Below are 27,981 nucleotides of genomic sequence, written 5' to 3'. Positions count from 1 at the left end.
TCTCTGCAGGTGACTACAAGAATGTTCCCCCCTCCCTTTTTTTTTTTGGCAAGCAAAAGCTATTTGCTATTTTAAAAAAGCAGTTAAAAGTTGCAAAGGTTTGAAATGCTGAAAGAATAGACATTTTCTCCCCACCCGTTCCCAGTTTATTTAAATCTTCTTTTTTAAATGGAAACCCACACTATTAGCATTTAATTATTTGCTATGGCAATTGGAGTAAGGGGATGGGTGGGTTGAGAACTGTAATAAATGCAATGGAGCTCAGCTTGCCTTTCCTTAGGATTGTTGTGACCCAGGCCCACGTAGTTGATATTAAATGCAAAACAGTTCCAAAAAGCAAACAGGTTTTATTAAAACAGCTGAGAATTAACCCATTCTCAGCGCATTCTAAATGAAATGAAAGCAAAGTCCTCAAAACACCATTCTTTAGTTTATCTCTGACCTTGGGATAATTAGGCAAACTGCCAAAGGCTTTTCTTGGCAACAGTTCAGGAACAGAAGAAATAACTATAGCCAAACAAGAAGCAATTTTCTCAACGGTTGTTTTCCGGCAAAGAGGCCAAGAGCCATTGCTGGTCTTTTAAGCCTTATGGGAGGGGCCAATCATCTCTTGGCCCTACTCCCGACTTGTCCTCTCTGCTTTAGCTGCTCTTGCCTTCTGGCAGCTCTTCTAATACGTGTACTAGGAACAGGCTCCTCCTGTTCCTCTGCCTCTCTACTGTCAGCCTCTGGAGGCTCCGAAGTCCGCACATCACTCCCCAATGGCCTTGGCCCCATCTCTGCATCTGACGCAGAGCCCTCATCCGGGCCTTCCCCAGCCTCCAGGACTGGCCCATGTTCTTCCTCAGCCTCATCGTTCTCAGACTACGCTGCCAGCTCCACAGGCTGCTGGCGGACCACAACAAGGACACAGTTCAGTTTTCAAGTTCATTTAATACAAATTTGGAGGCCCAACTCCAAAGAAGCCTAGATGGCTGATGCTTAAAAAATCCCCAGGAACAATTAAACCATAAAGACGCATCATATGGGTCCAGATTATTGCTTAAACATAACAAATATCTTGCAGCTCTGATGGTCTTGTGGCAAAGACCATCAGCTTTACTTACCAAGGAAGGTGCATATTCTTGACAGCTGATCACTTGGATCTCAATCTTTTGCTCATTCAAATTCTGGAGTTTTTCCAAGACTTCGCTCGTCCCTAACCATTTGCAATCCGTGCCTTCAACAGCAATCACAGTGTCTCCTTCTTTCAAACCTGCCAACTTAACAAAATCATTGGGCATTCCTCAGCATCAGCTATAAAGCCAGGGCAAAATCTGGTAGACTTTCCTTACCAGCTTTAACTGTCAACCATGGAAACCAGATTAAAATAATAAAGGATTTTAAACTACACACCTATCTCTAATCACATAGGCTCTGTTGATTTCAATGTGGTATTAAGCCCAAGCACTCAACAAAGGATGTGGCAATAAACTCCACTATGCCTAGTTAATTCTGAACCAACAGGTTCATGATTTCATTAATAAATAATCTTGGTAATGGGCTTCCTCATTGTGGTCCTAAATTTTCTTCCTTAGATTTGGCTTAGCATCAGGGGTGAAATCCAGCAGGTTCTGACAGGTTCTAGAGAACCGGCAGTGGAAATTTTGAGTAGTTCGGAGAACCGGCAAATACCACCTCTGGCTGGCCCCAGAGTGGGGTGGGAATGGAGATTTTGCAATATCCTTCCCCCAGGAGTGGGGAGGGAATGGGGATTTTGCAGTATCCTTCCCCTGGAGTGGAGTGGAAATGGCGATTTTGCAGTATCCTTTCCCCAGGAGTGGGGAGGGAATGGGGATTTTGCAGTATCCTTCCCCTGGAGTGGGGAGGGAATGGGGATTTTGCAGTATCTTTCTCCTGGAGTGGAGTGGGAATGGGGATTTTGCAGTACCCTTCCCCTGGAGTGGGGTGGGAATGGGGATTTTGCAGTATCCTTCCCCTGCCAAGCCATGCCCACCAAGCCAAGCCATGCCCACAGAACTGGTAATAAAAAAATTTGGATTTCACCACTGCTTAGCATACTAAGTGGACCTAGCCAATTGGGATTCATTTGCTACTCCAGGGTTAAGCAATCTATGGTTTACTGCGATGTATAAACTCAGTCTTGAAGAAGTTAACAGAGGAAGAAGACGGATTACTACTTTCATTGTTGACAAGTAAAGTACATTAAGGTGCAGCCCTAAAAAATATACAATGTTTAAATTGTAATAAACTCTACTTTTCAAACTTATTCGGTAATGGCAATATCAGGGAGGACATGACGAACAGCAAAATAAAAGCCCGTCAAAGAAAACGGGTTACGTATCTGATGAGATTCCAATGCATTTTTCTTGCGAGATGTGAAGAGAAGTCCTTTGAAATTAACCCTTTGAACAACTCTACAAAGAGGAACCCCCTGGATCTGAAAGGTCCACTTACTGCTGCAGGAGAAGCTGGGTCGATGCAGTCAATCTGTACCGGTGGGCCTCCTTTGAGAGTGAAACCCAACAGGCCATCTTCACAGTAGAAATGGATGAAGCGAGGGGGCGACCATCTCTGCTTGGCTGAAAAGACTGAAGGTGGGCCCTGAGACACGGAGAGCAGTAGAGTCAAATCATTCAATCCACATTTTGCAAAATGTTCATGTAGATTAGAGAGCTTCTCTCCCTCCAGGTATCCCCCTAGAAACGTGATGGCGAACCTACGGCACGCGTGCTGCAAATGGCACATAGAGCCATCTCTCCTGGCACATGAGCTCTTGCCCATTGCTCTTCTGGGTTCTGGCGTGCCGGCCAGCTGGTCTTCACGCACACGGGAGCACCGGAAACCGGAAGAGCAATCGCCCGGCGTGGATGCATGCGCCGGGAAGATGATCTTCTGGTTTCCGGCAAGCGCATGCTGGGCTTTGCACACACATCCATGCCAGAAAACAGAAGATCAACTTCCCAGCACATGCATGCACACGGGACGGCTGCTCTTCCGGTTTCCTGCATGCACGCATGCACGCGCTCCCGTTTCGGCACTCGGTGCCGAAAAGGTTCGCCAACGCTACCCTAGAATCTTCTATGTTTTCTTCTAGAATTGTCTCTGCAATTGTACAGCAGTTAGTAAGTTACATGTTATTCTTCCTAAGCGCAATCAGGACCCAGCATGCATGGTACCTTAATAATGAAAACAGGTCCTAAATATAATGCTCTGGATTATAGTTTGTTCAATAACCCACAACTGAATAACAGAGTAACAGAGTTGGAAGGGTCTTTGGAGGTCTTCCAGTCCAAATTGCTGCTCAAGCAAGAAAACCTATACCCATGGTGGCGAACCTATGGCACGCGTGCCAGAGGTGGCGCGCAGAACCCTCTCTGTGGGCACATGAGCCATCGTCTCGGCTCAGCTTTGTAGCACATGCGCGCCGCCTCCCGCCAGCCAGCTGGTCTTTGGGTCTCTGCCGCACATAAAAAAACAGCTGAAAATTTGGGTGCGTCTTATACACCGAATGTAGCCCCGCCCACCCACTGGCCCCCACCCTTTGGCCTCTGCCTCCCAGCAATTTACCTCCTTGCAGCAAGAAGAAACAGCCCATTTCAGCTTCAGCACAGCCTAATTAGCACAAGTTGATTGTCCGTTCCATCAGCCTCCCGACTCTCAGCTGTTTCGGGCTGCAGGGATTGCCATTGCCTATTGCTGCGAGGGCCTCTGCTGCTTGCTGCAAGGAGGTAAATTGCTGGCAGTAAATTTTTTTTTTCTTGTGCTAATCAAGCTGTGCTGAAAACGAAAATGAAAGTAAAGCAGGCTGTTTGCTGCAAGGAGGCAAAATTGCTGGGAGGCAGAGGCAGATTTCTTTTTCTTGTTTTTCCTCACCAAAAAAGGTAGGTGCGTCTTATAGTCCAGAGCATTTTATACTTTGAAAAATACAGTATATATGTGACTACTTAAACCACCTCTAGCCTTAAATGAAGATAAAGCTTAACCTCGTATTCATAAATAGGCCGGAGCAACTGCTAGTTTGCAGGGAGAAGCCCTCCCAAGTGATTGATTTACATTTCAAGAAGCTGGACCTTCTTTTCATAGTTAATCCTGATGCAAGAAGGCATTCAGACATATTAAAGGCAACGTGTCATAGTGACGGGAGAGCAGGTAGCTTCAGACATACCAGCCTTTCGAAGAAGTCTCTCACTTTCACATTAGAGAACAGAGGAGGAATCAGTTCTATTTTGTGATTTGTGTGGGCTGGAATAAAAGCAAAGCAAATATTGATTATTTTTTAACCACTTCAGAGCAACATGTTTCCTTTTCATACCCCTCTCCCGCTTTCATAGCAGCCGTGTGAAGTGGCTTAGCTTGAAGATGACCGCAAAATCTTCAATCTTTGAGGATTTTTTTTTCTTCGTAGCTTTAGAAACACGGTAGATAGATAGATAGATAGATAGATAGATAGATAGATAGATAGATGATAGAGATAGATATAGATAGATGAGATAGATGATAGAGAGATAGATAGAGATAGATAGATGATATAGATATAGATAGAGATGATAGAGATAGATGAGAGATAGATATAGATGATATAGTTAGATAGATAGATAGATATAGATAGATAGAGATAGATAGATAAATAGATAGATAGATAGATAGATAGATAGATAGATAGATAGAGTTAGATGATAGACAGATGGATGGACGGACAGACAGACAGACAGCGATAGATGATAGATTTGAATCTATCTATGTGATGGAATGTAATGAGAAGGCAGATTCCCGGGAGGGAGATGCATTCCTGAGGAGTGAAAGGCAACTCAATCCGGATATTACGTGTGAAAGAAGAAGAACGACAACAGGCCCTCCCAAATAGTTCTCAGAGCACACGGTAGATACAAATAGTAGAGTGCTCCGTCTGGCCAGATTTTGTCTATAGGCGTGAATCACCACATGTCATTCTCTGTTTTGGATCTGACAATCGATCTAAAAACGGATTCACTCCTGGGCCATCCCAGGATGAAAAGGACTTACAAAGGATATTGGGTGCCGGCACCAAACTAAAGTAGTCGTCTTGTTGCTCCTGCTGGGTGTATTTGAGAAGCGACCGCTTGTGCGCGACGGATAAAATCTCTTGAAGGATCTCTATATTCCGGAGCTTTGTGCATAAGCTACAAACCCTTAAGGCTTCTTTGTGATAAAAGAGGGCTTTGTGCAAATGAAGTCTTCCTGGAGAAGGAAAAAAAATGAATGAATGAATGACTAAATAAATTAGGATGGATTTCTGCACCATAAAAATCCTGGATTTTTAAGGCTCAACAGCTCTGCCTATCAAGAATCATACAAACCACATTACTTAAGTGTGATTTTTTTTTTTTGGAAAAGTTTTTCAGCTTTATTTCTTATACACATAACATAAAACGTACATTTTCTTATACATAATTAATCCTACATATACTTGTTTTCCTTAAAGCATTAAAATAAGGCATTTTAATTACATTCGGAGTTGCTCTTCTACCCTTTCTTCCCTCATTTCACAACAAGCCTTCTTCTTCTCCTCCTCTTTCCCTTCCTTCCCTCCTCTCCTCTCCTCCTTTCTCCTTCCTCCTCTCCTACCTCATCCTACTTCCCCTTCCTTTCCCCCACTCTTCTTTTCCCCCTTCTCACCTTCTCTCCTACTCCTGTCCCCTACCCTTCCTTCCTCTCCTTTTCCCTGTCTTCCATTCCCCTACTTAAGTGTGATTTGTTGTTCTACAGAACACACTTCTTCTAATCAAGTCAAGGCTACCCAAATTAATTATGATTGTCTACTATGGCAGTATAGGGACACGGTGGCTCAGTGGCTTAGACGCTGAGTTTGTCGATTGAAAGGTCGGCAGTTCAGTGCTTCGAATCCCTAGTGCCGCGTTACGGGGTGAGCTCCCGTTACTTGTCCCAGCTTCTGCTAATCTAGCAGTTCGAAAGCACGTCAAAAAGGCAAGTAGAAAAATAGGGACCATCTTTGGTGGGAAGGTAACAGCATTCCGTGCGCCTTTGGCATTGAGTCATGCCGGCCACATGACCACGGAGACGTCTTCGGACAGCGCTGGCTCTTTGGCTTTGAAACGGAGATGAGCACCGCCCCCTAGAGTCAGGAACGACTAGCATATATGTGCGAGGGGAACCTTTATCTTTATTATGGCGTTGTTGTTTTAACTTCAACAACTTTACATTGGGTGGACTTCAACTCCCAGAATTGGAACCCGTATTCGCTGGGGAATTCTGGGAATTGAAGTTTGTACCACTTCATGAGATTGAGAAACACTCAGTACAGACAAGACTTTCTTCCCAAAAGCATAGATTTCAACAGTTTTGGGAAGATAAAACGACATATCCCAAAGCAAAGAAATACTTGGAGGTTCTAATCCATGATTTTATCAACCGTGGCTACTTGGATGATATACCTTAAAAAGAGCTCACCCTTACCTAGCTGTTTACGCTGGCTTCCATCTCTTAAGACAGCTAAGGGTGTCATCCCCTCGGGCATGTGGTCATACAGCTGGCAAAAAGCCTTCTCCTGTTGATCTTCATCATCGGTCTGATGTACTGGGGTTACAAGAACAAAGGAAAGAGAAGATAAACATTGGTTGACTTTCATTTACTGTCCAGGTGAGATGCCTCCAGGCCTGATGAACAAAGAGCAACACTCAAATAGCAACCACCAACTCCAGAACCTGTTTTTCTTCTGGGATTATGGCTTCTCATGTTTCAGTCTGTTCCTAAAGTTGTTTGAACAATCAGTTCCCCAGAAGTGATCTTTCAATCAGCAGGTTAAAAGTCTCTTTTCCAACATTGGTTGGGCCAGAACCCCCCAAGCAAAATAGAGCATCAGGGAAGTCTACTTGTGCCTAATTCCAATGTGCTGTATTTTTCGGAGTATAAAACACACTTTTTTCCCTCCTAAAAGAGACTGAAAATTTGGGTGCATCTTATACTCCGAATGCAACCCCACCAACCTGCCGGCCCCCACCCTTCGGCCTCCGCGCGTCCTCTTCCTGGCTGCAGATTGCCACTGACAATGGCTTGTATTTTTGGGCTCCACGCAATGCGTTTTCAGCCTCCAAATGCTCCGTTTGAGAGCCCTTCAAGGCTGCAGGGATTGCCAAAGCACCTTGCTGCTGATCGACACCCAAAAACGCGGGTGTTAGGTGGCTGAAAATGCAATGCGTGGTGGCCAAAATGGCTACCCGGAACAGCTGCTGCCTTCTCTTACCCCTTCCATTGGAGCTCCCTCCGACAATTAGCTGTTCTTTTGAAGCTGTTTTTCAGCCCCAACCAGCCCCAACCTCAAAACCAGCGACTGAACTAACGTGCTGAAGCTGACCAGGCTAAGGACTAGCCAGATGAATACCTGGTAGGCAGAATTTTTTCCCCCTATTTTCCTCCCCAAAAACTAAGGTGCGTCTTATACTCCGAAAAATACGGTATTTTCTATTAAGGGAGGGAACTTGCATTGCTTTTTAGCTTTTAACAGTGTGAACTTCAGAGAGAATGGCTCCATGCACAAGAGTTGTGGGGCCTGTTTATTTATTATTTATTTATTTATTTATTATTCATATTTCTATGCCGCCCACTCTCCGAGGACTCTGGGTGGCTTACACCAAAGACAGTATACTAAATAGCATATTGCCCCCAACAATCTGGGTCCTCATTTTACCCACCTCGGAAGGATGGAAGGCTGAGTCAACCTTGAGCCTGGTGAGATTTGATCTGCTGAACTAGCAGTCAGCTGAGGTATCTGCAGTACTGCACCCTAACCACTGCGCCACCTCGGCTCTCTGTTTGTGCAGTGGGATCCCAAAAGTCAAAATTGTAGCCTCAATCCCATAATCAAAGCTGCCAGATTAAAAAAAAAAAAAAGTAGGATCTCTTCCCCTTGTGGACTCCCCAAATAGAGATGAATATGGTATATTTTCAGAATGGTTCCATTTCTCCAATAGAGGAGAAGATTTGTAGCTCAGGGTTGAAATGACGAGTCCGTGGTGCTCTCTGAGCTTGGCTGTTTTCTTGCCGACGTTTCACTACCCATGCACTGATGACGTTACTTAGTTTGGGTAACGAAAGGTCGGCAAGAAAACAACCATTCTCAGAGAGAACCAAGGACTCCTCATTTCTCGGTCCGCTGACAGGTAGGCCAATGAATGTACAAATCTGAGAATCTTCTTACACTGGTGGTCGTTCAGCATAGTGGCAACAAAATAATGCGCCAAAGCTCTGAAATGATCCGATTTGACTTGGGCCAGTTTTGACCAAGAGTAAGGAATGTTCTCCTTGACTGGTGCTTGACTCATCGCAGTGTCCAGGAGCATGTACATCTCTCCAACCTTAAAAACAAAGCACAAGACTCACGTATGAGCTACTGACTCTTTATATATTAAAAACTCACTCAAGGCACTCGATATTGGCGCTGATCAACAGTTTAAAAAGTCAAGGTTCCCCTCGCACGTATGTGCTAGTTGTTCCCGACTCTAGGGGGCGGTGCTCATCTCCGTTTCAAAGCTGAAGAGCCAGCGCTGTCCGAAGATGTCTCCGTGGTCATGTGGCCGGCATGACTCAACGCCAAAGGAGCACGGAACGCTGTTCCCTTCCCACCAAAGGTGGTCCTTATTTTTCTACTTGCATTTTTTACCTGCTTTCGAACTGCTAGGTTAGCAGAAGCTGGGACAAGTAACGGGAGCTCACCCCATTACGCGGCACCAGGGATTCGAACCGCTGAGCTGCCGACCTTTCGATCAACAATCTCAGCATCTTAGCCACTGAGCCACCATGTCCCCATAGATCAACCGTTATTGGAGTCTATACTTAAAGATGCATATTGTTCTCATAAAGGAATAATTAAAAAAAAGGAACGAACTTTAGCAATAATGACAGAGGCTCTTGTTTTCCTCACAGACGTTTGTCATCTAATCTAAAAGGCTGAGAATAACTTCCGGAAAGAAAAGTGGTTTTCTAGTCTTCACTGTTGAAATGAGCTTTTGTCTTTTGATCGCCCATGGAGGGGAGGTTCACTAAACTAGGACATTACAAGACTTTCTTCTGCCTCCCTAGCATCCCATAATAGGAAAAGCACCACCTCTTTTGATTCTTGGAGGGCTATTTCACAGGGAATCATCGTATTGTCCCAATGTCAGCCAACGATAAAGGTATGTGTACCACTCTGCTCTCACGCGGCTTACCTTCGCAACTTCCTGGGCCATTTTTATCAGCGTGAAAAATTCATTCCGTATCCCAGGAAGGCAGATCTGTTCAAAGATGCACTCCTGAGCTTGAGCGAGCATCATCTTGACCAGCACGCTCAACATGGCAGGGCTCATGTCGTAACTTGGAGTGTGAGTAAAAGTTTCTTTTAGATAGTTTAGAACTCCTGGAATTGGGGAAGAAGCAGAAACGAGGATTCATAGAGCATCAGTTCCACAATTCTCACAGAAATACAAGGGTAGTTGCATTTAGCCATTCATTTCTCATTTCAGATTAGATTTACACATTTGGGTCACCCAAACATTATTGAGGCAAGTCAAGTTTGTCTTCAGTACCATTACTTTTAAGTATAACGATTGGGGGAATTCTAGAAGAGCGTTTCCCAAACTTGCCAACTTTTAAGATGTGTGGACTTCAACTCCCAGGATTCTCCAGTCGCCATGTTGCCTATGGAATTCTGGGAGTTGAAGTCCACCCATCTTAGAGTTGTCACGTTTGAAAAACACTGCTCTGGAAGATACCATAAGATATCCAGTTCTCTAACCTACTCTCAAACAACACACAAACATGGGAACAAGAAATCACCTACCGTGTTTCCCCGAAAATAAGACATGTCCAGATAATAAGCCCAATTGGGCTTATTTTCTTTGTCAACTGTTCCAACTAATAGGCTTCAACATTTTTATAAGGATCAAAGGCTCTTAATGACAGGTTGAAGAAGGTAAACATTTTTTTTTTTTGGATGTAGCCAAGTTGAACATGTGCAAAAAGAATAAGGTGCACATAACTATATAATTCAGTTGACATACGCTCTCGGTTTCCAATGAGGAACACCTTACTCTGAGCAAGAATCAAAGGAACAAAAAAAAAGGCAAATAATGTTGGTAGATAAGTTCTAAGATATTTTCTTTCTTATCTCACTAGCATGCCATGTTTATTATTCATGTTATACGATCCAATGCATTTTTAATAAGAGGAAGTTTAGAGCCCAAACAGGGCTGATAATGTGTGTGACGATTTCAGTTATTTTCAATTTTTTTGAAAACAATTGCCGAGGTTCCAGTTCCGATTATGAAAGATGGAGACCGCATCTCTTATTTTTTAAACTGTAACTAGTTGGATACCCGTGCTTCGCTACGAAACTATGTGATGGGGCTTGATAAATTGACACTTACAGCTTGAAACTTAATGAGTAGTTATGATCGGCCTCTCCTATCCCCTTCTCTCCCTCAGGCTTGCCCCACAGAAGCCTCCCCTATCCTATCCCCTTCTCTCCCTCAGGCTTGCCCCACAGAAGCCTCCCCTATCCTATCCCCTCTCCCTCAGGCTTGCCCCACAGAAGCCTCTCCTATCCTAGCTTGCCGCACAGAAGCCACCCCTATCCTATCCCCTCTCCCTCAGCCTTGCTCCACAGAAGCCTCCCCTATCCTATCCCCTTCTCTCCCTCAGGCTTGCCCCACAGAAGCCTCCCCTATCCTAGCTTGCCCCACCGAAGCCTCCCCTATTCTATCCCCTTCTATCCCTCAGCCTTGCCGCACAGAAGCCTCCCCTATCCTATCCTCTTCTCTCCCTCAGCCTTGCTCCACAGAAGCCTCTCCTATCCCCTTTTCTCTCTCAGGCTTGCCCCATAGAAGCCTCCCCTATCCTATCCCCTTCTCTTCCTCAGGCTTACCCCACAGAAGCCTCCCCTATCCTATCTGCTGCTTGCTGTTGTGAAAGTAAAACTGAAACTCCTCTCCTCTGCTTGTGTTTTGCATTTGGAACAGATTTCTTTTCAGGTGGGGAGGAGGAGTAGAACTCCTTAGCATCAGAGCATGTTAATAATAATATAGGAAATATTGGTCATTTCGAAAGAGCCTTTCTTAGTGAGCACCTAGAAGCCAAGAGGAACATACGTGGCAAACTTCAAGTTTGTAGGCTTTACGGTGCTGGAGATTTCGTGATTACAGCGTGAGTGGTTTTCGCTTTTAGATAGATAGATAGATAGATAGATAGATAGATAGATAGATAGATAGATAGATAGATTCTATTACGAAGCTGGCAGAATGACTTCCCTCCTGATCCTTTCACTCCACCTAGTTTCACTTCCAAGATTGGATAGCATGAAATATATATATGTGTGTGTGTGTGTGTGTGTGTGTGTGTGTGTGTGTATTTAATCCTATCAATTCCATCGTCAGGACAATTGAGGGTAGGGAAGAAACAAAACAAAGGGGCATTTGGGAACTTGAGAAATCTCTGAGCACTTCTGTCAACCTACACTCAACTTTCCCTACGGGGGAACTAAAAACTCATTCAGGGCTGTGACAATATGACAAATCTGTCAGCAGGCAAACTTTGCCAGTCCGAACCAAGTTGGACCTAGTTCAAATAAATTCCACACAAAACCAATTCTTTGGAAACCTGAAAAACAAACATTTGCTGAGGCTTCAGATCCTTAGTAGCATTCAGCAGAGATCTGATAATAATAATAATAATAAAAAATGCATTGTTCCCAACTGGTTTGTCAAGTTTTATCAGCCAGTTTTAATTGCACAAAAAATGGACGGTTGCTCTAAATCCTGCTGTAAACTCTCTCTCTCTCTCTCTCTCTCTCTCTCTCTCTCTCTCACACCCCCCCCCCCCCACCACCACCACCACTACTCCACATTCGGCTACCACTTTGGAATGACTGTGAAAAGCAAACTCAAGGCAATGTCAAATCTTTAAGGAAACCCATCGTGCCACACTCCAGCCCATTCGGTCAAATACTCATGCATTGCAAACAAACAGTAGGTTGTTGGAGAAAAGGGAGCGGTGAAGACTGCATTGTTTCCACTCCTATTCCAGACAAAATGGAGCCTTGTTTGGTGTGAAAGAATTTCTGTTGGGGATCTTGAAGAGGAGGTAGTTGGGTTGACCTACCACCATGATAAGCTATGAATGGAATAACAGAGCTGGACGGGCCTTTGCAGGTCTAACTCCCTGCTCAGGAAGAAGACTCTATACCAGGGGTCCTCAAACTTTTTAAACGGGGCCAATTCATGGTCCCACAGACTGTTTGGGGGGGTGGACCAGCTGGATGGGCATGGCTAGGTGGTCATGTGACTGGGTGGGCATGTCCAATTTAGCAGTCCATTAAACAATACCCACAAATTGTTATACTCCTGGGGGTGGGAAGCAGATTAGTGAAGGGATGTGGCTGTATTCTCTCTCTCTCTCTCTCTCCCTCCCTCCCTCCTTCCTGCTCCCTCCCTCCCTCCCTCTCTCTCTCTCTCTCTCTTTTGGCCTCCTGAGGCTTCTGCGTGTCCCATTTTTAGCCTCCTCAGCCTCCAGAAGGCGGGTGGGGGCCAGCGGGTAGGTGGGGTGATGTGGGCGGGGTAGCCTTGTGGTCCTGCACGGGCTGGATTTATGGCTTCGGCGGGTCGTATGTGGCCCGCGGGCCGTAGTTTGAGGACCCCAGCTCTATTCCATACAAATGGCTGTCCAGACTCTCCTTATAAACCTTCAGTGAAGGAGCACCCATAATGTCAGAAGGGAAGCCATTCTGCTGGTTAATTGTTCTCATTGTTAGGAAATTTCTCCTTAAGTTCTTTGTTGGATCTCTCCTTGATTAGTTTCGATCCATCGCTTCTTGTCTTGCCTTCTGGTACTTTGGAAAATAGCTTGACCCCCCTACTCTTCCTTGTGGCAGCCCCTCAAATATTGGAACACTGCTATCGTGTCACCTCCTAGCAGTGGTGGGTTCCTCCCGGTTCAGCCCGGTTCGGCCAAGCCAGTAGCGGTGAGGATATGATGTCACCGAACTGGTTCTCCCCCCCGCCCTCTCACCCCCCCACGTTATTCTTACCTTTTATTTGGTCCCACCCCCAATCTATTGCTGCCTCCTGAGTCCCAGCCGATGACTAGAGGGAAAAAAACTGTTTAAACTCTTGCCACGGAGTTTCAAAGGGCCGTCCTACAGCTGATCAGTGTTAAAAGCAAACAAATGAGTCGGGTCGTAAGTGCGAGGACTGGTCGTAAGTGCGAGGACCTTCCAGAAATGACTCTGACCAGCTAGCCACACCCACCTAGTCACATGACCTCCAAGCCACACCCACAAAATAAGCCACGCCCACAGAACCGGTAGTAAAAAAATTTAGAACCCACCCCTGCCTCCTAGTCCTTCTTTTCACTAGACTAGACATACCCAATTCCTGCAACCGTTCTTTATATGTTTTAGCCTCCAGCCTCTAATCAGATTTGTTACTCTTTTCTTCACTCTTTCCAGAATCTCCGGTCACCACTGTAATTTGCAAACCATGGTCCGACATTCTAAGACAGTGATGGTTAACCTTTTCGGCACCGAGTGCCGAAACTGGAGTATGTGCGCATGGCATGCACATGCGCTGCAGCACCAGAACCCGGAAGAGAGCAGCTGACCGGTGCCCATGCGCGTGGCGGCCAACTGCTCTTTTGGGTTCTGTCGGGTGCGTGCGCACCGGTCAGCTGTTCTCTTCTGGGTTCCAGCACTCGTATGTATGCCGGCCAGCTGGTCTTCACACGAAGACCAGCATGCGCACGACGGAACCTGGAAGAGGAGCTGGCGATGGCGCGCGTGCCCACAGAGAGGGCGCTCTGCATGCCATCACGGTGCTAAGATAAACTTGGACAAATCAAAATAGGATTTGAATCCAATCAGTGATTGGGGATGCTTGCAAACATAGGTAGCCTTATTAGAAAGATCACCAGATGTCATGGGCTGTTTTATACCACAACTCTCAACAAAATGTTTTTAAAAATCCCAGGGGAAAGAAGTCGGACAACATTTAACCAGTTCTGCCATTTCTTAAGGATTTGAGAAATGTTTGTTTTATTACTCAGAGTCTATTAAAGAACATTTGTTCTTTCACCATCTGCTCTTTGGCAATGCCTTCCTGTATGTTTGTATGCTCAGGGTGTTGTGTTTATAGGTGAAAATCTTAGCAACAATCTTTCATTCTGTCCACAAAGGTCTCATGGGCAGGGTTTGAATGATATTGCATTACCTTTAAGATAACTGAATTCTCAACCGTCTCCCTTCTTTCCCAAAAACTGCCAAAATGTTTTCTCCAAACTTTTTTTTCCTTCAAAAAATTAGTAATGGTTTTCATTAAAGAGTTGTTGCTTTTCTCTGTTTGCTACTGCTGACGTATGCTGGTTAGCCTGCAACTCCGTGTCCTGATTGGAGGGCAGCAGTTTTTTCTCCTGCTTCATTATCCTAGCTGCAGCCTGACTGCGTGTTAAAGGCCCAGCTTTCTCTGGTTCCCTATTACTAACTGTCAACTGCAAAGAAGGAAGGATTCTGGTAGGCATCGCAACACCGCTGATTGCCTTTTGAGTTCTCAGCCTATCTTCTGGCTCAGTTCTTTCTCTCTCTCCTTATTGCTAGCTCTCATCTGCAAAGAGGGAAGGACTCTGGCAAGCATTACAACACTACTGGTTGCCTGTTGGGATCTCTGCCTATCCTCTGATGTTAAAACTCGATGTTAAAACTGATGTTAAAACTAGATGGCCATATAATTTCAGCAAACACATGAATATTGCTAAAAATCCAGAAAAGGCATCGAGGCCACTGTGTAAAATTGCACAACAGTGTGTTCCAGACCAGAAAAGATTTTCAGGTGGCCTGCCAATAGCAGGGGATGGGTTGGGGGGGGTGGCGGGGGGGAGGATGGATTGCGAAGAATGGAAAGCAGTTAATGACGGACGAAAAATTATCCAGGATTTCGAACTAATGTAAGTCATTCATTCCCAACAGCAACATTTACTTTGGCTAAACAGCCTACTTAAGTGCCTTCCGTAAATCTGACCGGGAGGAGGCAGAAGGAGTTAATAATAAGTTTTGAAAAAGAATGTTTTCACTAAAAAAAAAAACAAAAAAAAAACCACACACATTCCTTGCTATTCTTGCTTACAGTTCTTTGGGTGTTAATTTTGCCTCCCTTGGCTGTCCAAAGAGTGTGAAATTAAGCGCAGACAGTCACGTGACCCGGGAACAGAGACAAACCAGAGGAAATCACAATTGCAAACAAGAGGATTAAAGCTATTCAATCTCCAGGCATTTCTTTAGGGGAGGGGCTGTGTGTATGTGGGGGAGGGGAACCCTACCTCACCCTTCTCGCTCCTACCTGCTGCCTTCTGAAAAGCACTGATGGCCATTCGAAGCCCAGCTCCTGTTTGCCGATTGCATTTTGTACCGATCTGTGTGTAGAGGGCTCCGATGTTAAATAAAATGCTGGCTTTTTCCAGCAACACATTCTTCTGGCAAACGGGGACGCCCGTGAACGAGTCATACCTTCAAGAAAAACCGGAGAGAGCATAAATGTTAGCGACCCATTTGAAGAAAAAAAAACAAAAACAGGAAGAAAAGATTTGCTTACCAAATGTTTTTAAGATGTCAAAAAAAAAATGAACATTCTTTTCTTATTAATCCCAATTTAGATCCAAACGTACCGTATTTTTCGGAGTTTAAGACGCACCTTTTTCCCCCCTTAAAGGGGGTGAAAATTTAGGTGTGTCTCATACACCGAATGTAGCCCCACCCACCCACTGCCCCCCACCCTTTGGCCTCTGCCTCCCAGCAGTTACTTCCTTGCAGCAAACAGCAAGAAGAAACAGCTCCTTTCAGCTTCAGCACAGCCTAATTAGCACAAGTTGATTGGATTGGCCTCCCGACTCTCAGCTGATTTGCTCTTAGCTGTTTTGCGCAGGCCTCTGCTGCTTGCTGCAAGGAGGTAAATTGCTGGGAGCGGATTTTTTTTTCTTGTGCTAATCAAGCTATGCTGAAAACTAAACTGAAAGTAAAGCAGGCTGTTTGCTGCAAGGAGGCAAAATTGCTGGGAGGCAGAGGCAGATTTCTTTTTCTTGTTTTCCTCACCAAAAAAGGTAGGTGCGTCTTATAGTCCGATGCGTCTTATACTCCGAAAAATACGGTATATATTAGACATTTTAGATTTCACTTGCTCATTTCTCAAAGCCTAGTCCAAAATTTTATACGGTAGTTTGTGTGCCAGTTGGTTCAGAAGCAGGGGAGGTATTCACTTACCTTCGCTACCAATTCGGTGGAGCATGTGCATGTGCCACCACTGTGCATGCGCAGGGCCTTCCACGCATGTGCAGAGCATCAAAAATGTGGATTCTTTTCATTAAACTAGACAATGTTCAATTTCAAGAAAGCTCTTACCAAGTATATAAAATGCCCAGATTTCTACTGGGTGAGAAGAACCGATTCTCTACAAAGCCAAGCTGTACGTAATAGCTCATCAGCATCTCAACTCCAGATTCATCTCTGCTGGGTGTCCGGCAGGCCTTTGAATATATAGGACAGGTATTAGCTATAAAGTTGATGTGGGACCCATATGAATGCTCTTAATTGATTGGAAAATCAGAAAATAAAAACAGGGCTATTTAAGGGGGCTTTTTGGGTAGTAATAGCACTTAGACACCGCTTCACAGTGCTTTACAGTCCTCTCTAAACAATTTAAGGTAAAGGTAAAGGTTCCCTTCGCACATACGTGCTAGTCGTTCCCGACTCTAGGGGGCGGTGCTCATCTCCGTTTCAAAGCCGAAGAGCCAGCGCTATCCAAAGACGTCTCCGTGGTCATATGGCCGGCATAAGTAAATGCCAAAGGGCGCACGGAACGCTGTTACCTTCCCACCAAAGGTGGTCCCTATTTTTCTACTTGCATTTATTTTTTACCTGCTTTCAAACTGCTAGGTTGACAGAAGCTGTAAGTAACGGGAGCTCACCCCGTTACGCGGCACTAGGGATTTGAACCGCTGAACTGCCGACCTTTCGATTGACAAGCTCAGCATCTTAGCTGCTGAGCCACTGCATCCCCTATCTAAGCAATTTAGAGTCAGCCTATTGCCCCCAACAATTTGGGTCCTCATTTTACTAGCCTCAGAAGGATGGAAGGTTGAGTCAACCTTGAGCCGGTCAGGATTGAACTGCTGGTAGTGGGCAAAGTTAGCCTGCAATACTGCATTCTAATCACTGCTCCGCCATGGCTCAGTGTGGGTATCAGTATCTATTTGATGGTCTTCTAAGGCTATCTGTGGCTTAATTATAGTATATTTATTATATGAATTATATAAAAGTATTTGTATTTGTGTGTGTATATATAGAATAGTCATTAAACAAACTGTTGTAAGTGTGGTCTACCTGTATATATATCAGGGGTGAAATTCAGCAGGTTCTGACAGGTTCTGGAGAACCGGTAGCGGAAATTTTGAGCAGTTCGGAGAACCAGCAAATACCACTTCTGGCTGGCCCCAGAGTGGGATGGGAATGGGGATTTTGCAGTATCCTTCCCCTGGAGTGGGGTGGGAATGGAGATTTTGCAGTACCCTTCTTCTGCCACACCCACCATGCCCACCAAGCCACGCCCACAGAACCAGTAGTAAAAAAATTTGGATTTCACCACTTATATATATGTACTGTATATTCAAGTAACATCTCTATAAAAATATTTATACAATCCTAGATGTTTTTTTCTTGCTCAAATTATGATCTGAACTTTTGGCAAATTATGATCTGAACTTTTGAGTACGACACTGCTGTTTCCCATTCAAAACAGATTTTTGGATGCTGAAAAATTTGTTTTCAGCTATCGAGGTCAAAAGAGCCTCAAAGGGGAAAAAGAGAGGAGAAGTAATAATCATTTATTTGTGTATTAAATTTGTATGCCACCTGGCTCCCAATGACTGACGGTGGTTCACAACAAATAAAAATCATTATAACAAAATTAATTAAAGATAAAGGAAGGGGAGGAGGAGTGGTGGCCTGAAAAGTAAACTAAATGCACTAGAGATCGGTACTGTATTCCCCTTTTATTATGTTTAATTAAAATGAGAATAAAATAGGGACAGGCTCTCCCCACCCTCAAGATTGCAAATCAAAGAGAGCCTTCTTAAAAACAGAGCCATCTTACTTGTCTTAAATCCATAAGATCTGCAATTTCATTTTCATATTCTGCACCATCTTCACTGTAATGTTCCAGAATAAAGTCCTGAAAATAATTAAAATAATCCATTAAAATATTTTTTTTAAAAAAGCCTCCAAATTGTGTGTTTGGCACAGACATAAATTAAAATATCCAACATTCTGCCAAGAGGAACCGAAGAAATCTACCTAAAAGATTCATCCAGAATGATACCTGGAGTTTGAGAAGACGGACTTAAATATAAACTGCGTTTCTTTGAAAGGTTCTATTCCATTAAAGTTCACAGCAGCGTATACCCTCAAACTTGATTTAAACATCTGGACAACCACTGCTGCTTTTTTTTGTGACAATTATGTCAGAGAATAAACCTGTTTCTGAATGTAACAGAGAAGACAGAAAAATGAAGAGCTTAGATTGGAAAAAATATATCTATAACCTGATATTGAGAAAGTTTCCATATCCAATGGCATCAAAGTGATTTGTTTTAAAAGTCTCATGCTGAATGTCATCAAAAGTTTCCCGGGGAATTTACATGACAAGGTTTACGGAAAGCTAGGTTCCTAAACTCTACAATGAAAGCTGTGAATGAAATATGTATTTTACTCCACCCCACTTAGCTTAAAAATGTATTTTAAAAACCAAGATGAGATAGAACACGATCTCATCAATAGAGAGAGTAAACAACCCTGTTTACACTGATTTCCTCATGTGACTAGATGCTCTTTTGATCTGATTAACGAAGCTATTGCTTAAGTTCTTATAGATATTCTTGATTTGTAGCCTATATTGCAGGCAAACTCTGCCCGCAGCCTGCAGTTCAATCCTGACAGGGCTCAAGGCTGACTCAGCCTTCCATCCTTCCAGAGATCGGTAAAAGGAGGACCCAGATGATCGGGGGCAAAATGCAAATAATGCTTACGTTGTAAACCACCCAGAGAGTGCTGTAAATCACTAACGGACAACATATAAGTCTAAATCAGGGGTGTAAAACTCGATTTCATTGAGGGCCGCATCAGGGTTGTGTTTGATCTCGGGGGGGGGGCAGGATGGGTGTGGCCGGGGTGGGCATGACCAGCTCGACGTCACTTGTGTCGGGGGTGCCTGTGGCGGCCCAAGTGCTCTGCCAGCAAAAACGGGTTCCCGAGCTCCGGTTTTGGTTGTCACGGCAACCAATCGTTTTTGCTGGCAGAGGGTTGCAGGAGGCCGTGAGCAACCGCAGGCCGATCCTTTGCTGTTTCCACGGTGGTCCCACGGGCCAGATCTAAGTACCCCGCAGGCCGAATCTGGCCTCCGGGCCTTGAGTTTGACACACCTGGTCTGCTATTGTACTGAAGTTCCTTGGCCTGAGTGTTTCTTAAGCTTGACAACACCTTCCAGATGTTGTGAATGTCAACTCTCAGAATTTCCCAACCAAAATGGTCATCGATGAAAATTCTAGAGTTGCCAAACGTTGTTTACCTCCACGATTAGCCAGGGAAAAGGGGGTCATCTCAAATTCCAAAGTCTGCTGGACTTGTTTGCTGCTAGGACAGATGACTAGCAGGCCTAATGTCCTATCATTAGGAGAATGACGCTCAAAAGTCTTGATCCTACCCTTCAGCAAACTAGCTTCCACAGCTAATTTTAACACTTCCTGGCCCTTCTCAAAAAAAAAAAAAAAAAAAAAAGGCTGCTGGACTTTAGATCTCTTTCATCATCTAGCACAAAGCACAATGTTTTGGTGTGATCTCCGATTTTTAAAAGCAGAAGAGAGGCTTGGGGGTAGAATCCAAAGAATAAAGTCCATAAGTCAGACGTATCCAGCAGTTAGGGGAGAGGGAACCAAAGATAAAGGCATTGAGAAAGAACTAATTTAATGCGCAGCATATAAATATTTGCCTAGCTACCGGTCAGCAGCTTCTGGATAAATCTAACAACAACAATAAAAAGAGTTTTGAAATACAAAGAAGGAATTCCTACGAAGCTCTACCTCTCTGTCCAAATTAAATCTGATCTGGTTTCTATTTGTAACTTGTTCGTTATTTTATTCCTAGGAGAAAGCTTAAGGGGAAGAGCTATTTTCAGCAGAATATTGGCAATTTACTTTTTTTTTATAGCAATTATTTCCTTTCCTTTGCTTTTTATTGCTATTTATGAGCAAAAAGCCTTAATTCCTTTAGCACTGCTCAGGGGTAAAATTCAGGTTCTGACAGGTTCTGGAGAACAGGTAGCAGAAATTTTGAGTAGTTCAGAGAACCGGCAAATACCACCTCTGGCTGGCCCCACCCTCATCTATTCTCTGCCTCCCAAGTCTCAGCTGATTGAGTCCCAGCTGATTGAGAGGAAATGGGGACTTTGTAGTAACCTTCCCCTGGAGTGGGGAGGGAGTGAAGATTTTGCAATATCCTTCTCCCAGGAGTGGGGAGGGAATGGAGATTTTGCAGTATCCTTCCCCCAGGAGTGGGGTGGGATGGAGATTTTGCAGTATCCTTCCCCCGCCACGCCCATCAAACCTCACCACGCCCATCAAGCCACGCCCACAGAACCGGTAGTAAAAAAATTTGAATTCCACCCCTGGCGCTGGTGCTTGAAAAAAACAATACCTTCAGGGGTCTTGCGAAGTCCACGTCTTTAGTCTCTTTCAGGCCAAGCGGTATCAGAGGGATGCTAAAAGTTTCCCTGCGTTAAAAGAAGAAATCCACATTCATATCTTTGATTTGTACACAAATGGGGTGGAGAGTTGGTGGCTGAGAAATTGCTATATATAAGTGTCTTCATTTGGACTTCCTCATCCGACTCAGCACACGGAACGGGACACACCCGTTCCCTGTGGCTTAAAGAGCAAAACTTTTCCAGGCTAAAGGCCACACTTGACCTTTGACTGGCATATCGTGGAGACCATAGTCCTAAAAATATATATGAGCTCCCGATGCAGAATAAAGTAAAAGCAGGCTTAAAACCCAGTTTGCTTTAATTACAGTAGCTCGTATTCAGTTTTAATGAAAAATAAATTCCAAAAACGACGTTCACTTCGTGCTAGCCTTATGATTTAGTCACGTGTTGCTGTTGTCACCAATATCCCACAAGTCTTGAAGGCAACTTTTGCAGACGTTCTTGAAGCCATAGCAAGAATTTGGGGGCTAGGTGTACCCTGGGGCCACTTCCCACTGCCCCACGTTTAAAAAGCTGGAGTTAATTAAACTATAACCTGGAGCCAGCATATCTAAGATAAAAGGATTCCTATATATCCTCCCGGAGTTTATAGTTTTGTTTACCTGCCTACCCATCTTCTAACGTCCTGCTCCTTGCATCCTGCAATCTAGTTATTTAGTTTACAGATATAATCTTCTCCAACTCCCCAGAAAAATCACTGGAGTGTAGGCACTTAAGTCAGAAGCCTTAAATTTGCCAGTGGAAATACTCACGGGAAAGGGAAATGACCAATCACAGTGAGATGGATTTAGGAAGATGGCCAATCACAACAAGGGTGAGGAGCATCATGATCAATTAGCATGAACAGCAGGAGGAACTGAGCCCTGGAGACTTCTGGTTCTCCAAAGACATGGAGTAGCCTCAAAACAGCAAACAGTAGTCAGGCTACTAGAAGGAGTATTCCTGGAATCGATTCAAAGTCCACCATCCTTAACTCTTCTTTTGTAAGAAATAAGCACAGATCACTTATCTTGCCTCTTCGGAAAGCGTTCCACATACAAGGGTTGTCCAATCTGGGCAACTTGAGGACTGGTGGACTTCAACTTCCAGAATTCCCTGGCCAACAAAGGAAATTGTGGGAGTTGAAGTCCAGAGGTTTTAGATCAGGGGTGGGCTTCAAAAATTTTAGCAAGGGGTTCTCTGCCCGGTTGCTGGGTGGGTGTGGCCATGGTAGGCGTAGCCTAGTCAGCCTCCTGCACCATGCCAGGGGGGGATTTTTGCCCTCCCCAGACTCCAGAGGCTTTCCTCAAGCCTCCGGGATGGCGACAACAGCCTCCCCAGGCTCCGGAGGCCCTCTGGAGGCTGGAAATGGGCCCCTTTCCAGTGTTCCTGAACTTCCAGTAGGTCCGTTTTTCTCCCTCCCCGAGCCTACACGCGTGCCCTGCACTTACCTGCATCCAAAACGGGCCGCGTGGGGACTTCTGGGAGAGAGGGGCAGGGTGGGCGGGGCCAGCCAGGAGTGGGATTTGGGGGTTCACCGAACTGCACAGAATCTTAGCTTGAGGTTCTCCCGAACCCCTAAGAACCCCCAGCAACCCACCCCTGTTTTAAATGTTGCTAAAGTTGGACACCCCTGCCACATACTAATAGATCCAACTGTTCTAGCAAAAATAAGCAGAGATTCTAGGCATAAAACCATCACCATCTCTTGCACAGGAATATCTATACATTCCAACATAACGTTGCCTTTCCTCTATTTTCTTCTGCTCCTTCTTCGCCATTGGCAGGAACAAACCTAAAAGCCATTCCAACAGGAGAAATCTACTGCTAGAATATTATTTTGAGGCAGCCTGCATTTGGAAGGAACCGAGAAACAGAAACAAAGCTTTCCTTTGGATTTTCAGTGTCCTTCTCATGATCATTTTTATAAAGCTGCCAACGCTTGTACATAGCTTTCTAAGGCCACCAGTGCTCTTGCCAACACTTGAGATGAATGTAGAGGAGCATTCAGCTCCTCCTCCTGGCTCTCTGAAATGCCAAACTCACGGGGAGAAGAATAGAATAGAATAACAGAGTTGGAAGGGACCTTGGAGGTCTTCTAGTCCATCCCCCTTCTTAGGCAGGAAACCCTGCACCACTTCAGGCAAATGTTTGTCCAACATCTTCTTAAAAACTTCCAGTGTTGGAGCATTCACAACTTCTGGAGGCAAGTTCTTCCACTGATGAATTGTACTAACTGTAGGAAATTTCTCCTTTGTTCTAAGTTGCTTCTCTCTTGATGAGTTTCCATCCATTGCTTCTTGTCCTGCCCTCAGGTGCTTTGGAGAATAGCTGGACTCCCTCTTCTTCGTGGCAGCCCCTGAGATATTGGAACATTGCTATCATGTCTCCCCTAGTAGACCTGTAGATACCCCTCTTCTAAATATTCAACCAAGCTCACAACCAAACTCAGAGCACCAAGGATCCCTCATTTCAACTCTGAGCTACAAATATTCTCCTTTATCGGTGAATATTGGCAAAATATTGAAAACTTAATGGATTAATGCACCAATTGTGATCAATAGATGGGTTTAAATCCCAGTGACAGCAAGACCCAAACATATATGTAATACCATGATCAGGATTTTTTTTTTCTTTAATAAAGCCAAGCTTGTATGCATTTGTTCAAAGTAGCATTGTTTAAGCGTATTCTATTCTAGCATTTGCTTCATGGCTGAGCAATCTTCTTCCCCATAAAAACATCCTGTGAGGTCGGTTGGGCAGATTGACTGGCCCCAGATCACCCACGAAGCTTCCTTAGCTGAGGTTCAACCTGGGTCTCCCCAGGACTAGTTAAACACCTTCACCAATTAAATCAAACTAGTACCTTGATTCACATCTGCCTTTATTAACTTTAAACCTGGGCATCTACTGCGACATGGTGGAATAAAGGCATGAAGGCAGAGGAAAGTCATCTGCCATTGTGGGTGTGTTAAAATGTAAGTTCCATGTGTTGATATTGCTTACATAAGGATATACCTCTTCAATTTGGTCTCTCGCCCAACTTTTACATTGTTCTTACGGCTTCCTTTTACAGTGGAACTGTTGACATGATGATGGATGGCGGTGTGGGCCTCTCAATCCAGTAAAAAAAAATGTCCAACACTGTTAATAATCCTGGTTTGCAAACTCTAGTGTCTCTTTTCACACAACCCTTGCCCTGGGGTGGGCTTCAAAAAATTTATCAAGGGGTTCTCTGCCCGGTTGCTGGGTGGGCATGGCCATGGTGGGTGTGACCTAGTCAGCCTCCTGCACCACGGCGGAGGGGATGTTTTTGCCCTCCCCGGGCTCCGGAGGCTTTCCTTGAGCCTCTGGGAGGGCAAAAAACGGCCTCCTGGACTCCGGAGGCCCTCTGGAGGCCCATTTCCAGCCTTTCTGAACTTCCGGTAGGCCCGTTTTTCACTCTCCCCGAGCCCCCGCGCGTGCCCTGCACATACCTGCACCCAAAATGGGCTGCGTGGGGACTCCTGGGAGGGGTGGGGTGGGCGGGGCCAGCCAGGAATGGGATTTGGGGGTTCTCTGAACTGCACAGAATCTTAGCTAGAGGTTCTCCCGAACCCCTGCGAACCCTCAGCAGCCCACCCCTGCCCTTGCCCAAACGCCATCTTAATTGTCTTAAAGCAGTCTAAGAATCTAAGCCCGCATCAGCTTGCCTATGTATTTGGGATGGAAGAATTATTTCCTCAGACTGCTCCTGTGAACCTGTCGAAAAGTCCTTTGACTTATTCTCCAACAAATGGAGAATGCCACCTGAAGCCACCAAATGCCACCGGAACAGTAACATCTCATTCGCTTCCAAACAGTGCTGTTGGTTTTTCCAATCTCAATATTCTCTCCCCTCAAAACACAAAAAACGATCAGATGGACGTTTTACAGGAATGCCAAGTTCAAATGTTGGGAGTGGGATAGAAACTTCTTAAATGAGTAAGGCCAACAATTAGTAAATGCCATTTTAACATATGCCATATCGTAGTCCTTGATATTAAATCTCCTGCTGCAAATTTAAGATAAGATAACCTGTATTGTCATTTACTGCACACAGTAAAAAAACCTGTTATCTGCTCTCAAAATTGCTATCTGCCTGCCTTCCATTGAGGACCTGTATACTGCACGAGTCAAAAAGAGGGCTGTGAAAATATTTAGAGACCCCTCACATCCTGGACATATAAACCGTTTCAACTACCCTCAAAACAACGCTATAGAGCACTGCACACTAGAACAACTAGACACAAGGACAGTTTTTTCCCGAACACCATCACTCTGCTAAACAACTAATTCCTCAGCACTGTCAAACTATTTACTAAGTCTGCACTACTATTAATCTTCTCATCGTTCCTATCACCTATCTCCTCCCACTTATGACTGTATGATTGTAATTTTGTTGCTTGTATCCTTATGATTTATATTGATATTGTTTCCTGATTGCTTATTTGTACCCTATGACTATCTTAAGTGTTGTACCTTATGATTCTGGATGAATGTATCTTTTCTTTTATATACACTGAGAGCATATGCACCAAAGGCAAATTTCTTGTGTGTCCAATCACACTTGGCCAATAAAAAAATCTATTCTATTCTATTATAAAAGAAAGTATATATTTACCCATACACACACATAACACACACACACATATCACTGTCCATTGTGAATACATAGCAGAAAGAGCAGAAAGAGCAAACTTGAAAGTTCACAAGGTTGAAGCACAAAACTGTGACTGAATCTACTATAGATGTTCTGCTTCGGATACCACGAAGCTTCCTCCCAAAAGGCAACAAGGAAAACAGGTTGTGAAGAGGGTGTGCAGTGACCCAGACAATACTGTGGCCCCTGCTTAAGCATCACTGATATGCTATGTCTTGGGCAGGGGTGTCAAACTCAAGGTCCGGGGGGGGCAGATCTGGTCTGCAGGGCCACCCAAGAAACAGCAAAGGACCAGCCTGCGGTGCCTCTGCCAGCAAAAACAGAGCTCGGGAAGGCCGTGTGTGGCCCTCTCAGGCTCCGTTTTCTGCTGCGACGGCCTCCTGCCGCCCTCTGCCAGTGAAACGGAGCTCGGGCGGGGGCATAGCCCCCCACTGAGCTCCGATTTCACTGGCAGAGGGCGGCAGGAGGCCGTCGCAGCTGAAAATGGAGCTCTGCAGCCCGTTTTCACTGGCGGAGTGTTTGGGCCACCACAGACGCCCCGACAAAGTGGTGTCAAGCTGGCCATGCCCACCCCCACCCACCCCCAAGGCCAAACACAACCCTGGTGTGGCCCCCAATGAAATTGAGTTTGATGCCCCTGGTCTCGAGTATATTCACTCTCTGATTTTCCTGTTTGCTTCCAGCCGATTAAAATAAGGGGAAGAATTGCCTCTGCCTTTCTCCTTGCCATCCAAACCACCTCTTTGGCAGTATTAATTACTCTGAATACTTTTCCCAGAAGCAATTTAAAAGCTCTGGCTTAATCCTTGGGCACAGCAGGACTATTTCAGTAATACAGCTTGTTCTTTTGTCTTTTTTTTTTTTTTTAAATATTCTTTCTTCAGTTTTATATTCTTTGGCTTGTTTGTTTTTGCATCTGTTAGCAAAAAAAAAAAAAAGAAGAAGAGAGCATCACTGCAATCATTCCCCCCCCCCCCCTTTACTTACTCCGTGTTCTGGTACACCTCCACGGAGATATTGAGTCCTTCTAACTCTTCCTTGAGGATCTGCAGGTTGGAATTGACGTAGCTGAGTTCCAGCAACACCTGTTCTCGCACTTTGGGGCTGGTCGTTGCACTGCCAAAGGAAGTTGCATTTTTTTAAAAAAAAATGTTTGGAAAACAATCACTTAATAATAAAATGAGTCTTACTATCATTTTCTCTATTTGCAGTATCCTTCCCCTGGAGTGGGGTGAGAATGGAGATTTTGCAGTATCCTTCCCCTGCCATGCCCACCAAGCCACACCACTCCCACAGAACCAGTAGTAAAAAAAATTTGAATTCCACCACCGGTCCTGGGGGTCACCTTTTGCAAACTCCTGACAAACAAAATTAATGGGCAAGCCAGATTCACTTCACAGCCGTGTTACTAGGTTAACAACTGAAGTGACTCACTTAACAACTGTGGCAAGAACCGTTGTGGAATGGGGCAAAACTCACTTAACCACTGTCTTGCTTTGCCAGGCGAAAGTTTGGGCTCAACTGCGATCATATATCGATGACTACTTTAAACTCAAGAAGAAGAACGTGGTTAAAATCATCCCGTTTCATCAAACGACACGTAGCAATGGGCTTGTTTCGAAAGGAAACCATACAGAAAGAGAAGCAGGAGAAAGCTGGCGGAAGAGCGGACCCCTCCTTTGAGGGGAGAACAGTGAAAACATTATGTAAATCTCCATGCCAAGCTCTGCCTTCTATTAATTCCCAATAAGGTGTTGGAGCGAACGGACTGCTGGCTGGGGAGTGAGAGGCTGTTCCTGTTGAGAAGGACAAAGGCTGCATTTTGTGACTGCGGGCAGAAAGGAGAGGGGACTCGTGGGAACATACCGGAGAAGGTTTTCTGCGCCAGCTCTCATCCTCACCGCTTTCAGAATCTGCTGGTTCAGGACAGCTCTCCGGTTTTGCAATTTGCTCCGCCCGGTTTCCGCAAGGGGATTGCATCCCTGGATAACATAAAAAGACATCCTTTATCAAAAGGACAGGACCACAGAAAGGAAGAAGGAAGCCCCCCAAAATAAAGCCTATCTCTGCATTTTAGAAACGAAACTTTTGAAACTTTGAAAAGAATGAAACTTTTGATTCTGGGTTTTACAGATTAGGGTGATAGATTGAAATGACGGGTTTATAGTATTGTGGTAAAACAAAAAAAGTTGTGATTGTTGTTAATGCCCTATTCTACTGTAACAGTGAAGTCAATGCTTCTTTTTCTTTCGCTACCCTTCCTCACTTTTCTCTGCCCTTTCCCCCTCCCTATCCCTACCCTTTTATTTGTTTTCGCATTTTGTATTTTATAACACTTTACAACCTAATAAAATGTATTCTGAATGAGAAATGGTGGAGTTCATGCAGAAAAATACCCTGTTTCCCCGAAAATAAGACATCCCCTGATAATAAGCCCAATTGGGCTTTTGAGCGCATACGCTAAAATAAGCCTCATCCCCCCCGAAAATAAGCCCT

The 27,981-nt window shown here is 44.7% G+C and overlaps 1 protein-coding gene across 1 annotated transcript in view; it reads right to left on the bottom strand.

Annotated features, from left to right (window-relative positions):
* Nucleotides 1-27,981, bottom strand: part of RHPN2 (rhophilin Rho GTPase binding protein 2) — a 43,907-nt gene that overhangs the window by 382 nt on the left and 15,544 nt on the right. Inside the window, exons 2-14 of the mRNA XM_070952703.1 lie at nt 27,352-27,467; nt 26,473-26,601; nt 20,756-20,831; nt 18,162-18,239; nt 16,412-16,536; nt 15,357-15,523; nt 9,207-9,394; nt 8,198-8,354; nt 6,457-6,576; nt 5,026-5,220; nt 4,169-4,245; nt 2,458-2,604; nt 1,107-1,262 (exon numbers count right to left, since the gene is read on the bottom strand). Of these exons, the coding sequence (XP_070808804.1) occupies nt 1,107-1,262; nt 2,458-2,604; nt 4,169-4,245; nt 5,026-5,220; nt 6,457-6,576; nt 8,198-8,354; nt 9,207-9,394; nt 15,357-15,523; nt 16,412-16,536; nt 18,162-18,239; nt 20,756-20,831; nt 26,473-26,601; nt 27,352-27,467 (1,731 nt within the window). The remainder of the gene's footprint in view (nt 1-1,106; nt 1,263-2,457; nt 2,605-4,168; nt 4,246-5,025; nt 5,221-6,456; nt 6,577-8,197; nt 8,355-9,206; nt 9,395-15,356; nt 15,524-16,411; nt 16,537-18,161; nt 18,240-20,755; nt 20,832-26,472; nt 26,602-27,351; nt 27,468-27,981) is intronic.

The sequence above is a fragment of the Pituophis catenifer genome, unplaced genomic scaffold, assembly GCF_029215685.1.
Source record: "Pituophis catenifer annectens isolate HBS135680 unplaced genomic scaffold, rPitCat1.0.hap2 SCAF_13, whole genome shotgun sequence".
NCBI lineage: Eukaryota > Metazoa > Chordata > Lepidosauria > Squamata > Colubridae > Pituophis > Pituophis catenifer.
Note: the sequence above shows the minus strand (reverse complement) of the source record. Positions and strands in the feature narration are given on the sequence as shown.